Source organism: Dreissena polymorpha, chromosome 3 (assembly GCF_020536995.1).
Source record: "Dreissena polymorpha isolate Duluth1 chromosome 3, UMN_Dpol_1.0, whole genome shotgun sequence".
NCBI lineage: Eukaryota > Metazoa > Mollusca > Bivalvia > Myida > Dreissenidae > Dreissena > Dreissena polymorpha.
The window spans coordinates 104,576,836-104,593,790 of record NC_068357.1 but is presented as its reverse complement, the minus strand read 5'-3'; the positions used below and the strand labels follow the sequence as shown (position 1 = coordinate 104,593,790).

General features: G+C 39.5%; 1 protein-coding gene across 9 annotated transcripts in view; it reads right to left on the bottom strand.

Moving 5' to 3' along the window:
* LOC127870809 (spectrin beta chain-like) overlaps nt 1-16,955 on the bottom strand; it is a 238,232-nt gene that overhangs the window by 48,045 nt on the left and 173,232 nt on the right. For all 9 annotated transcript variants that reach the window (XM_052413328.1, XM_052413321.1, XM_052413325.1 and 6 more), the window contains 13 exons: nt 16,336-16,599; nt 15,843-16,055; nt 15,457-15,654; nt 14,641-15,159; nt 12,117-12,347; nt 11,369-11,551; nt 9,647-9,838; nt 9,085-9,240; nt 6,970-7,187; nt 6,495-6,684; nt 5,171-5,269; nt 3,651-3,833; nt 2,260-2,373 (listed from right to left, as the gene is read on the bottom strand). In XM_052413328.1, the coding sequence (XP_052269288.1) occupies nt 2,260-2,373; nt 3,651-3,833; nt 5,171-5,269; nt 6,495-6,684; nt 6,970-7,187; nt 9,085-9,240; nt 9,647-9,838; nt 11,369-11,551; nt 12,117-12,347; nt 14,641-15,159; nt 15,457-15,654; nt 15,843-16,055; nt 16,336-16,599 (2,760 nt within the window). The remainder of the gene's footprint in view (nt 1-2,259; nt 2,374-3,650; nt 3,834-5,170; nt 5,270-6,494; nt 6,685-6,969; nt 7,188-9,084; nt 9,241-9,646; nt 9,839-11,368; nt 11,552-12,116; nt 12,348-14,640; nt 15,160-15,456; nt 15,655-15,842; nt 16,056-16,335; nt 16,600-16,955) is intronic.

The window sequence follows — 16,955 nt, the reverse complement described above, 5'->3', positions numbered from 1 at the left end:
GAGACCGAGATCTTCTAGAATACCGTCTCCGTGAGTGACGACGTGATCGCTTACGAGAGCCGCGACAATGAGAACTGCTCGACGAAGAAGAGCGTGTTCGATGTCTACTCCTTGATGAAGACAATGCATTCGACGAAAAATAGGAGGAAGAAGAATAATCCAATGATGAAGACCGAGTTCTTCTTCTTGACCGGTGACTGGTGTTATCGGTGACAGGCCTAACTGATGACTGTTGACCGGACCGGTCATCAATGACCGGACCGGTGATCAATGACCGGACCAGTGACCGGTGATCAATGACCGGACCGGTGACATGACCGGTGACCGGACTGGTTACATAACCAGACTGGTGATCAATGATATGATCAATCATATCATGACCAGTGTTGTCACCGGATAATGACCGTATGGCGGATGCCAAATGGTCCGGCATTGGTCGATGTCCTTGACCAATGCCATCGGGCAAAGACCGGCTGACTGGCGTAGCCATATGGTCTGATGTTGACTGACTGTCTAAGAGACTTAGCATAGTACGGTCGCCATCGTGCCCGATACCCGGCGACTGATGCTGCAACTTGTCATCCATGGTCTGCGAAGTCACCGGGTATTTATCCACTCTTGTTTCTGCGACATTCATGTAGTCGAATATATGAAAAACAAGAGCAAAACATATTCAACCATAAACTTCAACCATAAACTGGTCACAGACCAGATTATCATACGGCACATAAAATCATTATTTGACCATAATGAAAATTATAATAATACTGCCGTAGATCATAAATTAAACAAAAGTTTAATTCAAAACAGATGAAAAATTAAATGACGATCAATTAGATTGTGTCATATGGAACGTTTAAATCATTATTGCACACAATGGCAAATGATAAACAATCTTTCAATAGAAGAACACGCTTTGCACGATCTCGTAACACAGAAGAACATGCTTTGCACGTTCTAGCAATGTATTAGAAGAGCACGTTTTGCACGTGGTCGTTCGCGCCTGGAAACACCCAGCATGGTAGAAATAAACCATTGTTCGATAAAAACAAGCATGGCTTACTATTTACAGATGAAACAAAATCCATTAAATCCACACAAATTAATCCGAATGAGAAATAAAAAGATAAATAACACAATTGATCTATTCAAAACCCCAATCAACCAAGTGAAATAAATAAAAAAACAATTTTCAATTAAGAGCCGTAAAAGACACGTATACACCTGGTCGATCCGGAAAGAATATTGAGGGTTGGTTACCGATTTTTGGCTAGGTTGCGTTGCACTATGTTTAACCTGGCCTGTGTTACGGTGTTGCAATGCATGAGGTGGCGGATTCCCAGTTAAAATTCTGGATGAGTTAATTCCCTTTGGAAAGGAGAAGCATGAGATAGCAGGTCAGTATTTATGACATTAAAATCATTTTGCCATGATGTTATTTGTTTTTTAAGACATGATATCGCTGCGTTGTTTTGTGCCAAAACTTTTCAGAAGCTGTCAACACGTGCTCTTTTAAAAATGAGAATATACTCTTCACAACATCTTTTCCTGACAGTACCGGTCGCATAACAAATTGAAAATATGGGGCGCGTACGCCATTAATGAAAGTTTCCTCGCAATCCGCGTTTAGCAGCTGACATTTTCCAGAACTTTTTACGACCGAGTTACATTTTTATAAAAAAACATTGGGCTGCATCCGGAAAACTTACTACAATTATTACAGCCCCACTTAAGGTCACAATATACTAATTCAAATTGATCGCAGTATGGAGAAAAACGGTACAACTATACGACTAAGAATCAATTGAAATTCGTTTTTTCATTTTCATAATCGTTTTTTGTATAATTGATTTTTTACTTCAATTCGTTTTCTGTCAAAATCAAAATTTAAAAACAAGATAAAAACTACCCTTATCTGTTGCCCTGTTAATATAGTATTTAAATTGTGTCTCATGCTTTTAATAAATAAATCTGTATCCAATCCAAATGTAATTCATTTGATTTTTGAACTAGGTTGTATTCAAACAAAATTAATATCTGAATTAGCAAACTTGACTCAAGCTAAAATCAGAAAAAAGTGTGAATTTAACACACAGACATGTGAAGTTAACAAAACATACAATTCTAATCAAGAAAATGACAAATGCTAAATGATTATGTCACATGAAATCACTAGGGTTCTACTTGTATGTAATTCCTACAGGTTGTTAGATCAGTGTGTGAGGTATGGGGTGTGGGGAGGCTGGTTGCCATGGTTACCTCCATGATGCGGCCCTGTTCCCTCCTCCTCATTTCCTCCAGGCGGTCCTTCTCCTTCCTGGCCAGGTCTGCCTCCTGCTGCAGCTGCTTCTGGCTCATCACTGACTTCTCCAGCTGTAACATAGACCTCATATAGACCTTAAGACATAGACCTCATATATAAACCACATATAAAGACCTCATTTATAGACCTCAAATATAGATCTCATATACAGACCTAACACATAGACCTCAAATATAGATCTCATATACAGACCTCACACATAGATCTCATATACAGACCTCACACATGGAGCTCAAATATAGATCTCATATACAGACCTAACACATATACCTCAAATATAGATCTCATATACAGACCTCACACATAGACCTCAAATATAGATCTCATATACAGACCTCACATATATACCTCAAATATAGATCTCATATACAGACCTCACACATAGACCTCAAATATAGATCTCATATACAGACCTCATATATTGATCTCAAATACAGACCTCATATATATATCTCATATAAAGACCTCACACATAGACCTCATATATAGATCTCATACAAAGACCTTGTACATAGACCCCATATGTACAGCTGGCTCTAGATCATTACATGCTTCTCTGGCTATAAAGTAGACCACACAGAATGTAAACTAGACTACACACAGACTTTGATATAAACCACACAGAGACTGTAACAATGACCACAGAGATACTGTAATATTTATGACAGAGACAATTTAGTGCTCAAATGGACAACAATAATTGAAGACTTGACCTGGTGATCTAGTTTTTGACCATACTTGACCCCGATTAAAACATGGCCTTCAAATTGTCAAGATAAACATTCTGAACAAGTTTCATGAGGACACAGAAATAAATCAGGCCTCCAGATTTCAATCAAGTTCTTAAGATTTCACCAGATGATTCAGTTAGCCTATATATTGTCAAGATAGTCATTTTGACCAAATGTCATCAAGCTTGAGTCATAAATGTTGCCCCTCAGATGGTAAGGTAATATTTTACCTGGTGACCTAGTTTCTAGACACAAGTGACCTTGATTTGATTTTGGCCTTCATATTGCCAAGATAAACATTATAATCAAGTGTCATCAATATCGAGTCCCATATGTATATTAGTATTTAGTATAAGTATTTATTAGGCTTTACTAAGATTTGAACTGGTGACCTAGGTTATGAACAAACATGACTAAGATTTTAAGGCAACTTAAGATATTGTACAGAATAACATTCTGAATCAGTTTCATCCAGACTCAGTTATAAATGTGGCCTCTGGAGTGGAAACAAGGTTATTAAACTATTTGACCTGGTAAACGCACAACTTTATTAGAAAGATAAATCTTCTATGTAAGCGTGAAGACTGGCACATTACCTGTGTAGCTCTCTTAATGGCATGGAACTTGTCAGTCTGTGCCTCCACAGTTTTTTCGAAGTCCTGCTGCCTGCGTAGCAGCTCCTCCACCAGGGTGATGTTGTCTCCATAGTTACGGTCGCTCACCTGGCCGTCACGCACTGACATCCAGCCCTCCAACTGCTCCATCTCATGCTTGAGTTGCTGAACAAATACAATGTAGGTGATGGGAAGAAATTGTAGATTGCAACCACATACAAAGGTACAATTTTGTGTTAACTGAAATACAGGAGTTTAAATTACACTTAGATTTGATTATTACAAATACTCTCAATGACTGATTTTTAGCTCTTTTGCCCATACTTCCAAGGTCTGACTATGAGCTCTATTTTACATACTCTCAACGGATGCCTACAGGCTCTATTGGTCAAATAGCTGTATTTTCCATACTCTCAAGGGCTAACTATGAGCTACATTGTCCATATTCCCAAAGCTCACTATGAGCTCTATTGTCCATTCTCTCAAATGGATGACTTTAAGCCTTATTTCTTATACATGTATTCACAATATGACTATGAGCTTTATTTCGCAAACTTCAAAGAGCTGACTTCGTTCCTCATTATACAAACTACTAAGGGCGTATTACCTATTACCCATACTCCTTAGAGCTGACCATGAGCCATACTTACCATACTCCAAATTGCTGACCTTAAGCTCTTTTTATATACTCCCGATGGCAGACTATGTGCTATATTACCCATACTCCCAAGGGCTAACTATGAGCCTTATTATCCATACTCACAAGGGCTTATTTTGTGCTCTATTTCACATATTCCCAATGGCTTCCTATAAGCTCTATTTCCCATACTCCAAGGGCTTACCATGAACTCTATTACCCAAATTCAAAAGGGCTTACTATATGCTCCCATACTCTTAAAGGCTGCATATAAGCTATATTCCTCAAACTTCCAAGGCTGATTATGAGCTATGTTTTCGATACTTACAAGGGCTGACTATGAGCTATATTTTCCATACTTACAAGGGCTTACTAGGAGATGTATTTTCCATACTCTGAATGGCTGTCTATGAGCTTTTTTCCCGTACGCCAAATGGCTGTCCATGAGCTTTTTTTCCCGTACGCAAAATGGCTGTCTGTGAGCTCTATTTCCCATATTCCCACAGACTATGATCTAATTTTCCCATTTGCCCAAGGGCTGCCTATGAGCTCTTCATCCCATACTCCAAATGGCTGACTATTAACTTTATTTCCCATACTCCAAAGGGTTGCCTATGAGCTATATTTCCCAAACTGCAAATAACCTCTATTTTCCATACTCTCAATGACTGACTTATGAGCTCTATTACACATACTCCCAATGACTGACTATGAGCTCTATTAACTATACTCCCAATTTTATTGCTGACTAAGAGCTCTATTACACATACTCCCAAGGGCTGACTATGGGACTTGTTTTCCATAATCCCAAATGATGTCTAGGAGCTCTATTTTCCATACTTCCAAGGGCAGACTGGACACCTACCTGGGCCTCCAAGTTCTGCTCACTGAGTACTTGTGTCTGCTTTAGTGTTGCCAATAGCAGCTGCCAGGAAGAATTCAGGTCTGCAACTTTACTGTGAATCTACAAGTAACAAGTAGAAATTAGGAGCATTTGGTTTACATATTTTAAGTAAATGCATTACAGGTGTACATAGGATTGGCATAGGAAATAATGACACTCCAAGAAGTAAAATATCTAAAGGGCCAAAGAAATATTTGGTACAAAAAATTAGGCCTCAAGAGTTTCATGAAGATTTAGTTCAAAAGCTTTCAGTTGAATATGAACAAGTGACCTATTGTTTGACCCAATTTTATTTCAAACTGCGCCCAATTATTAATTGGAAAAATGTTCTGACAATATTTCATGAAGATTGTGTAGTATTTGTGGCCTATATTGTGTTCATAAGCTTTTATTTAATTTGACCTAGGTTTTGATCCCACATGACACATTTTCAATCTCTGCTGGGATCTTACTGCAAAAAAAGCTCTAACCAAGTTGCATGAACATAAGAAAATTAAAGTGGTCCCTTGTGTTTACACAAGGCGAAGGTTTCTGGCGAACAAAATACAAGGGAGAACAAATGATAACCAAAGCTCATCATGATCGTACGGTGTTAAGATGCCTAAAAACACAAGTAAACAAGGATATCAGTAAAACTGATGGATGCTCCCCAATGATGCTTTGTCGATATATGGTTTAATTGTGTGGAAAAAAGTGTGACCTTGAGAAAATCTATTATAAGCCTCATCGACCTTGACCCCAGTGACCTCAAACCTCATCAAAAAGGTAGAGGTCCATGCAAGGTACCTACATCCCAAATATATAAGAGATCGATCAAATATTGAAGGCGCTATGAGAAACTGTAACAAAAGCGTGACGGAAAATCTATTATTAGCCTCGGTGACCATGACCTTGAACCCAGTGACCTCAAACCTCATCAAAAGGTAGAGGTCCATGCAAGGTACCTACATGCCAAATATGTAAGAGATCGGTAAAGTATTGAAGGCGCTATAAGAAACGGTACCAAAAGTGTGACGGAAGGAAGTAAGGAAGGAAGGACAAACTGGCAACTATATGCTCCGCCGAAATTTTATTTCGGGGAGCATAAAAAGGGAATTACGGCAATATGCTCTTAAACGGTGTAGTAAAGCTTTTTTATTTAAATAACAACATCAATAACCTTACTGATTAGATAGATCAGTAATAGAAGCACAGAACCAGCAATTGGTTGTATGTTAAACAGTTCTTTACAAGAAGCATATACAATTATATCAAAATGATCTCTGAACTACTGCTTGTGTCTCACCTCATCTCTGAGGAAGTGTTTGGCTTCAATCATGGCTTTGCCAGTGTCTAAGAACCTGTTGACAGCATCTTTCCGTGAGTCCACCTCAGCACGGTGCTCTTTCCAGCGGGCCATGCTGGCCTCCGCTCCCTGAAGGTCACGGGGGTACTCGAGTCCCGAAACTACGGCCATCATTTCACTAATCCAAGCCCTACACAGCGAGAACACAGTATGGTACATCTGATGGTTCTGACTTGCAGATGTTGAAATATATGTGTTCAGTTTAAACTTTTAAGCAAACATTTTTGTTCAGGAATTTCTTTTCTTTTGCATCTTTATTTAAGATTGCATTAATCAAACATATATATTTTACCCAGTTTAAATCAATTTATTCTGAAATTCCCTACATCACATGTATGGGCCATTTTCACAAAAAGTGTAAAATGCCCTGAAATCTAAATAAGAAATCAAGAAAATGTCCAATATGAATACATACGCCAGTTCTCGATAGTCGTTGAAGTAAAGCTGTAGCTGCTCTGCCTGGTTGAGTTTTTCCTTCCTAAGTGACGCCTTCTCCACAAGCACATTCCATGCCTGGACCATCTCCTCGTGTTTGGCTGCAATGTGTTCTGCCGCGTCCTGGAACCTCACTATGAGTTGCTCGGCCTCCTTGGTGATTGTCTCTACCTGCTCACTGATGGCTGCCAGGTCACGCTAAGCATACAGATACAATGTGTGTGCATGGACATATAAGAAAGGTTTATATTCAAACTAATCAGTACAGTCGATAAATGAATGGCTTCCTTTTAACAAAATATTAAAAGTTAACATTATTTTAACACAACCTTTATGGTATATTTTATATATTTGAACTCTTATTAAATTGGTTATGTTTCAGGGAGGATTAATAATTATTCCAATTAATATAACTTTTTTTCTAAAAAATGCTATGCACGACCTAAATTTGTTTAAACAAATAAAAACATTGATTAACTAAAAAACTAGAATACAAATACCGTAACATCAACAAAATTAAAGTATATTAAAAAGTCAAAATTATTTTTGTTTGTACATTTAAAACTTATTCATGTACAAAAACATATATACTGTAAGGAGAAACACGCTATTCTGTGCAGATTTGGTCAAACAACACAATCAGACACTTATTTTGGTTAAGCATCAAATTCAGATAAAACAAGAGATGTGTTTGTCAGAAACACAATGCCCCCTATTGCGCCGCTTTAAAGCCATAAATTTGACCTTTGACCTTGAACGATGACCTTGACCTTTAGCCACTCAAAATGTGCAGCTCCATGAGATACACATGCATGCCAAATATCAAGTTGCTATCTTCAATATTCAACAAGGGACAAAATTGTCACAAAACCAGGTTTTCATTGTGAAAAAAAAATCTGATAAAGGGAGAAAACTCAAACTGAACTTTTGAAATGACCAAAAAAAATTAACCCCCTTTGTAAGTTTTTTTTTTTTTTTAAATCTATTTTTAGTCGTGGCGACCTTGACATTGGAGATATTGACGTGATTCTTTCGTGGGACACACCGTCCCATGATGGTGAACAAATGTGCCAAATGATTTTAAAATCTCACAATGAATGACATAGTTATGGCCAGGACAAGCTCATTTATGGCCATTTTTGACCTTTGAACTCAAAGTGTGACCTTGACCTTGGAGATATCGACGTAATTATTTCGCGCGACACACCGTCCAATGATGGTGAACAAATGTGCCAAATGATTTTAAAATCTGACGATGAACGACATAGTTATGGCTCGGACAAGCTCATTTATGGCCATTTTTGACCTTTGAACTCAAAGTGTGACCTTGACCTTGGAGATATCGACGTTATTATTTCGCGCGACACACCATCCAATGATGGTGAACAAATGTGCCAAATGATTTTAAAATCTGACAATGAACGACATAGTTATGGCCCGGACAAGCTTATTCCGCCAGCCCGCCAGCCAGCCCGCCAGCCTGCCAGCCAGCCAGCCCGCCCGCATTCGCCAATCTAATAACCAGTTTTTTCCTTCGGAAAACCTGGTTAAAAAGTTATGACCAAACTTTAACAAAGGTTAAAGTTTTAGGAACGAAAAATACAATGATATTTGACCTTTGACCTTGAAGGATGACCTTGACCTTGACTTTTCACCACTCAAAATGTGCAGCTCCATGAGATACACAAGCATGCCAAATATGAAGTTGCTATCTTCAATATTGCAAAAGTTATAAAACTTTAACCAAGGTTAAAGTTTGTGACACACACATACAATGACTGACTGACAGACAGGCCAAAAACAATATACCCCCGATCTTTCGATCCGGGGGCGTAAAAATAAGCAGGAGCGTAGTGCACAAAATAATTTGGTTATTATGAGCTTCATTGAATTTACCAGCATTTTATTTATGGTCAAATTAACAATATACATTTTATTAAATTAACCTCATCTTATTGATGCGTTGGTTTCTGATTGAAATAAACAAAATGAAATTTAAATTACATAACAGACTGAAACTAAATAATGGTCAAAATGGATGACACAATTTTGGTAACATATACTTAATTACACGATTTTCTGCTTCTTTATTTACCTCTAGGACCTCGTGCTTGCTGACAAGTGCCTGAGTACTCTCAAGGTCATGACCGAAGTCTTCACTTGAGACGACCCCCTCCTTCTCCTGGATCCACTCCAGAGTGTCATCTGCATCCCGACCATAGATATGCACGATCTTAGCAGCCTCCAGGGCCTACAGGAGAACAGAGATGAGAGGCATAGACAAGAGTTAATAACACAAGTAAACCTTTACAAGTGTACACATTGGACAGATTTGCATAATGAAAATAATGATCTATATAGATTTTCAAAAAAAGAGAAGGCATAAGAGCTAGTTGCAACAAAGATATGCCTCATCTAATTGCAAAGACATGTACATTTTTATAAAGACAAAATTAAAAGTCAGACATGTATATAGACATTGTTTTTAATTAAAAGCGCAAAGCCAATTGCAACCGAGTCAAGGTTTCTCAACATGAATTCAACTGAACAAATTGCATAGATGACTTATAAGAAATCAAAAACAATTATTGATAGAGAAATTTATCATTCTTATGAGTTTATTAATGGGTTCCCAATTTGGCCAAGTGGCCTCCTACCTCCTTCCTGGACTTGGCCACGTCCTGCACCTCGTTCCACGCCTGCTGCAGCTGGCTGTGTCGCACACTGATCCTCTCTGCCTCATAGTGACCCCCCTCCACCATGTCAGTAGCCCTCCTGTACAGCCGCGTCACACGATCCTCATTGGTCATCAACTCATGGAAGAAGTCTTCAAACTTCTGTTGCAATATCTACAGCAAAGAGATCATAACAAATGTAAAGTAAAAAAACAAAAAAATTAACATATAAGTATGCTATTGGTAATTTATTTACAAAGAATAATGACTTTGAAACCAGCTGGGAAATGTGTAACAGATGCCCCCATAGCACATATTTGGACAAGACAAACCACTACATTTCCTTCAGCAGACAATAAAGGCCATACCTTGCTTAACAATCATCAACACATCATGGTAATTCAGCCATCAAAGTTTGACCAAAAGCGGCCAAGCCCTCATAGCAGTTAAAACACAAAGGTTTATGTTACAATAGGTATGCTAAATTGGGAATAATGCCTGTTCCTGTACCCAGTATCTGTGTGACTGACCTCAACGTGTTTAATGTCCTGCCCGTACTGTGACTCACCTCAGCGTGTTAAATGTCCTGCCCATACTGTGACTCACCTCAACATGTTCCAGGTCCTGCCGTACTGTGACTCAACTCAACGTGTTCCAGGTCCTGCCCTTACTGTGACTCACCTCAACATGTTCCAGGTCCTGCCCGTACTGTGACTCACCTCAACATGTTCCAGGTCCTGCCCATACTGTAACTCACCTCAACATGTTCCAGGTCCTGCCCATACTGTGACTCACCTCAGTGTGTTCCAGGTCCTGCCCGTACTGTGACTCACCTCAGTGTGTTCCAGGTCCTGCCTGTAGTGTGACTCACCTCAGTGTGTTCCAGGTCCTGCCCAAACTGTGACTCACCTCAGTGTGTTCCAGGTCCTGCCCGTACTGTGACTCACCTCAGTGTGTTCCAGGTCCTGCCCGTACTGTGACTCATCTCAACGTGTTCCAGGTCCTGCCCGTACTGTGACTCACCTGAACGTGTTCCATGTCCTGCCCATACTGTGACTCATCTCAATGTGTTCCATATCCTGCCTGTACTGTGACTCACCTGAACGTGTTCCATGTCCTGCTCATACTGTGACTCACATCAACGTGTTCCATGTCCTGCCCATACTGTGACTCACATCGTGTTCCATGTCCTGCCCATACTGTGACTCACATCAACGTGTTCCATGTCCTGCCCATACTGTGACTCAAATCAACGTGTTCCATGTCCTGCCCGTACTGTGACTCACCTCAACGTGTTCCATGTCCTGCCCGTACTGTGACTCACCTCAATGTGTTCCAGGTCCTGCCCGTACTGTGACTCACCTCAACGTGTTTCATGTCCTGCCCGTACTGTGACTCACCTCAACGTGTTCCATGTCCTGCCTGTACTGTGACTCACCTCAACGTGTTCCATGTCCTGCCTGTACTGTGACTCACCTCAATGTGTTCCAGGTCCTGCCCGTACTTTGACTCACCTCAGTGTGTTCTGGGTCCTGCCCGTACTGTGACTCACCTCAACGTGTTCCAGGACCTGCCAGTTCTGTGACTCACCTCAATGTGTTCCAGGTCCTGCCCGTACTGTGACTCACCTTAACGTGTTCCAGGACCTGCCCCTACTGTGACTAACCTCAACATGTTCCAAGTCCTGCCCATCCTGTGACTCACCTCAACATGTTCCAGGTCCTGCCCATACTCCTCAGAGCCAGCTATCACCACCATGTCCACGATCCAGGCACTCACTTCCTCACACTCACGATAGAACTCAAACATGCGACTGGTCTCCACAAGCTTCTTGTGACGCTCTACAGTCAAAATCTTCAATTCTTTGTACTTGGCTTCCAAAGTCTCCTATACAACGCACAAATTAAACATAAAAAATCATTAAAAAGTTAATGTTAATAATGTTTGATAACTGCATGATTATTTTGAGTTTATCAAAAGGAATCATTACTGCAGCACATGGTATAAGATCTTCATTAGAAAATGAAAGGTCTTAATATACATACTTCTTTGGATTTTCTTAGTAAATATTCTTGTCAAGCAGGGTCGTGATTGTGTAAACACCCCTTACAGTATTCACAAGAACTCTCCATTTTTACACAGATCCATGCAACCTTACGAATGTTAACATTAATTGAGTTTCCATATGTATTCAAATAATCATTAAACTTTGTACAAAATGAATAACACAATATCAAATAAGGTGAAAGCACCATTTAATTTGCAACCACAAATTCTATAGATATTTTGCATGTACCTGCTGTTTCTAAATGTTGTCAGCATTGAGGATTCCCTTGTCAATGAAACCACAAATTATATAGATATTTGCATGTACATGCTGTTTCTGAATGTTGACAGCATTGAGGTTTCCCTTGTCAATGAAACCACAAATTATATAGATATTTGCATGTACCTGCTGTTTCTTAATGTTGACAGCATTGAGGTTTCCCTTGTCAATGAGGGACTTGCTGAGAGCTGCTAGCTCCTTGATGTTGTTCTCATAGTTTTCAATGTCCCTCTCCAGTGCGTCCAGTTTCTTCTGCAGCACCCCCACAGAGTCCTCATCTTTGCCCAGGTCGGGACTGGTCAGTGCCGGCAGCTTCTCCTTTATCCACGCCTCTGCCTCATTCACCTCAGTGTAGAACTGACACACAGATATGTATACTGACTACAAGTACTAGTCCAAGGTAGAACTGACACACAGATATGTATACTGACTACAAGTACTAGTCCAAGGTAGAAATGACACACAGATATGTATACTGACTACAAGTACTAGTCCAAGGTAGAACTGACACACAGATATGTATACTGACTACAAGTACTAGTCCAAGGTAGAACTGACACACAGATATGTATACTGACTACAAGTACTTGTCCAAGGTAGAACTGACACACAGATATGTATACTGACTACAAGTACTAGTCCAAGTAAGAACTGACACACAGATATGTATACTGACTACAAGTACTAGTCCACGGTAGAACTGACACACAGATATGTATACTGACTACAAGTACTTGTCCAAGGTAGAACTAACACACAGATATGTATACTGACTACAAGTACTAGTCCAAGGTAGAAATGACACACATATATGTATACTGACTACAAGTACTAGTCCAAGGTAGAACTGGCACACAGATATGTATACTGACTACAAGTACTAGTCCAAGGTAGAACTGACACACAGATATGTATACTGACTACAAGTACTAGTCCAAGGTAGAACTGACACACATATATGTATACTGACTACAAGTACTAGTCCAAGGTAGAACTGACACACAGATATGTATACTGACTACAAGTACTAGTCCAAGGTAGAACTGACACACAGATATATATACTGACTACAAGTACTAGTCCAAGGTAGAAATGACACACAGATATGTATACTGACTACAAGTACTAGTCCAAGGTAGAACTGACACACAGATATGTATACTGACTACAAGTACTAGTCCAAGGTAGAACTGACACACAGATATGTATACTGACTACAAGTACTAGTCCAAGTAAGAACTGACACACAGATATGTATACTGACTACAAGTACTAGTCCACGGTAGAACTGACACACAGATATGTATACTGACTACAAGTACTTGTCCAGGGTAGAACTGACAAACATATATGTATACTGACTACAAGTACTAGTCCAAGTAAGAAATGACACACAGATATGTATACTGACTACAAGTACTAGTCCAAGGTAGAACTGACACACAGATATGTATACTGACTACAAGTACTTGTCCAAGGTAGAACTAACACACAGATATGTATACTGACTACAAGTACTAGTCCAAGGTAGAACTGACACACAGATATGTATACTAACTACAAGTACTTGTCCAAGGTTGAACTGACACACAGATATGTATACTGACTACAAGTACTAGTCCAAGTAAGAACTGACACACAGATATGTATACTGACTACAAGTACTTGTCCAAGTAAGAACTGACACACAGATATGTATACTGACTACAAGTACTTGTCCAAGTAAGAAATGACACACAGATATGTATACTGACTACAAGTACTAGTCAAAGTAAGAACAGAGAATGGATAAGAGGCAACTTCTTTTTCAAACACTGAAAACTGTTGCTGGAAGTCGGAATTTGATTGACGATAGTGAATATGATGAAATTAACTGTAAAATTAATCTACATGCTGTTAAGTAATTTGTGTGTATTATATTCAAGCCTTTTTCTTGTTTTGGGGAAAGAGGCTAGCCTTCCACTTTAGGGGAAATATACAGACATAACTGAGAAAAGGAGAAAAAGTTCCAACGTTGAATTGAACATTTGGTAAAATTGCTTGATTTAACAAAAATTCTCAAACAACATTAAGGCATTGCTAAAAAAAGAGAGGAAAATAGAGATGGCTATTAATCTTTATATCATATTCAATTATTTGTTCTAACATATAACAACAGATTTCAAATTCCCCATGTATAAGCCCTAGATTAAAATATTCTAACTTTAGAATGTTAAGTTCTTTGTTTCACAAAAATCACATGTAAACGTATATTCTATGCACATAGGAGGAAGTGGAATATAATAATTTTCATTAAAAAAATAATAATAATAATTTATTTTCATTAGGTTTATTTACTTTTTTTTTACTGTAAAATAGTGGAAACATTTTTTTTTCAGAAACTAATTTCTTTGCTTTTGTAGTTGTGACAACTTAAGTTTTTTTGGTACAGAACAATTATTAGTTTAAGTAGCCCTGTACCTTTTTATTGCTTTATACCTGACCTTGCTAATTCTATAGGCCAGAAAAGAAGAATAACTCAATTTTAGTTAACATACCATAAACCCTGAATAACATATTTTTGGATTGCTTAAATAACTTAAAACAGTTTAAAATGCTATTATAAAAGTGTACACTGATTTTAACATGCTGATCACATGGCCGGTGTTACCTTCTGAGATTCGAGTGCATCCTGCAGTTTAGCCCTCCTCATAGAGGAAACTTCCTTGAGCTGCTGCAGCTCTGTATGGAGCTCATCCAACCTCCTCTCTATGTCATCAGAGGCAAAGTGTTTACCAATGACCATTTTCTTAGCTGCATGGGCCACGCGCTCAATCAAAGGCTCATGAGCAACTATTTCTGCTTCCAAGGCCTGATGCTTTTTCATTAAGTTTTGAACACTAGTTAATGAGTTACCAAGATCAGTAGACTCTGCAATGGGTTTTTTATCATGTATCCATGACAACTCGTCTTCAACGTCTCTGTAAAACTGATACATGGCGAGAGCCTCATTGAGGTTATCCTTGCGTATGCTGGCTGGCTCGTGCAATGAAGCGTAACGGTCTCCGACTTCCTTGGCTCGGGCTTGCAGCTCCTTGTTCATGAAATGTTTGGCCTCCTTGAATGCTTGTGCAGCCTCCTCCACATCATTCACCTTCTCCTCATGTGTGTGTATGTCCACCTCCAGGAGCTGTACGAGGAATAAGGAGTACTAACCATCAAATGCAAAGTGGATAGAAGAGTCAAACATTCCACTTGTTCATATAAAGTTTATTTACCACAATTCATTCTGAGGTAAAAATATCTGCAAATGTAAAAATACACTCACGATGTTGGAATGAAAGTGGTAAGAAGTATTATTACTTTATCTTAATATATTTTTAGTACATTAAAGAGATTTTAAATGCAATATTTTCTACCCACCTGATGTTTCTTGAGGAGATTTTAGTACATTAAAGAGATTTTAAATGCAATATTTTCTACCCACCTGATGTTTCTTGAGGAGATTTTTGACTGAGGACAAGTCCTTGCCGTGGTCCTCTGACTCGAGCTGATGTTCCACGTCATCAATCCAAACCAACAGGTCGTCCAGTATGCGGTTGAACTGCAGGGCTTCATATGCGTCCTTCAGCTTGTCTCTCTTTTCCCCACTGGCAGCTATCAGAGCCTCCCAGCTCGTCTCCACCTGACACAACAACCAGGCGGCGCTAGATCATATACTAGTCTGTTTCATTTAGAAGTAAACATGATACTTTCTAATTAATTTCCTATTATGTTTAGTTTACAAAACTCTAATCTATTATAATTTATTGCAATAAATATGTGGCAATGGAAAAAGTAACACAACTAAACAAAGCAGCGTAGACTGGGCACCTCTTTCATGCGCCTGGTGATATCGTCAGACTGGTAGTGGTGCTCCTCTGTCAGCTCCTGGCCCATGTCATTGACCGCGTCTACACGGTTCCTGTTGGCCATCACCTCGGCCTCAAAGGCCTGGTGCTTCTGGATCTTGGCCTGCAGGTTAGTGGGGTCTCGGTAAGTCTCATCAAGGGCTATCTGAAGCTTCTCTGTGATCCAGCTGGACACCTGATCACATAAGTACAGGTATGGCTTTAGTACTTCATATGAGCAACAACTTGCATTGAACATGATCAAAATAATTCATAAAATTTCAATGACAATGATACATTTCCATTAATGTCTGTTATATGAGGATGTTACATAAAAAGATTTTTTTTTAAACAAACCAATATGTTTTAAAAGTGTAATCTGTTGTTTTTTTTTGGATACATATGATGAATAGTAAGGGAGGAATAGCAAAGAAGAAAAGTGTGACAACATGAGGTAAGGTTTAATAGTTGCTTACCTCATATATGTTCCTTAGGAAGAGCTGGTATTTATTTGAGTCACCCAGTTTCTGCCTGCGTGCTTTCGATGACTTGACCAGCCTGGCGTAGCGGTCCTCCACTGCAGCCTGCCGCTCTTTGATCTCCCCCTCGGCGTAGTGCTGGTGGGTCTCCAGCTGGCAGCCCAGGGTCGTGACCTCCTGCACGGGTTCCACCTGCTGCTCCATGAGCCCCTCAAACCGGTCCTGGTTCTTCAGCAGGGCCTCCACACTGTACAGGGAGTCCTGATCACAAACAGAGATAGGGTCACTATACAGGGAGTCCTGATCACAAACAGAGATAGGGTCACTATACAGGGAGTCCTGATCACAAACAGAGATAGGGTCACTATACAGGGAGTCCTGATCACAAACAGAGATAGGGTCACTATACAGGGAGTCCTGATCACAAACAGAGATAGGGTCACTATACAGGGAGTCCTGATCACAAACAGAGATAGGGTCACTATACAGGGAGTCCTGATCACAAACAGAGATAGGGTCACTATACAGGGAGTCCTGATCACAAACAGAGATAGGGTCTGGACATGGGCAACAGGAAAAATTAATCCTAAATGTCCTAGTAGTGTACACATTTTTGC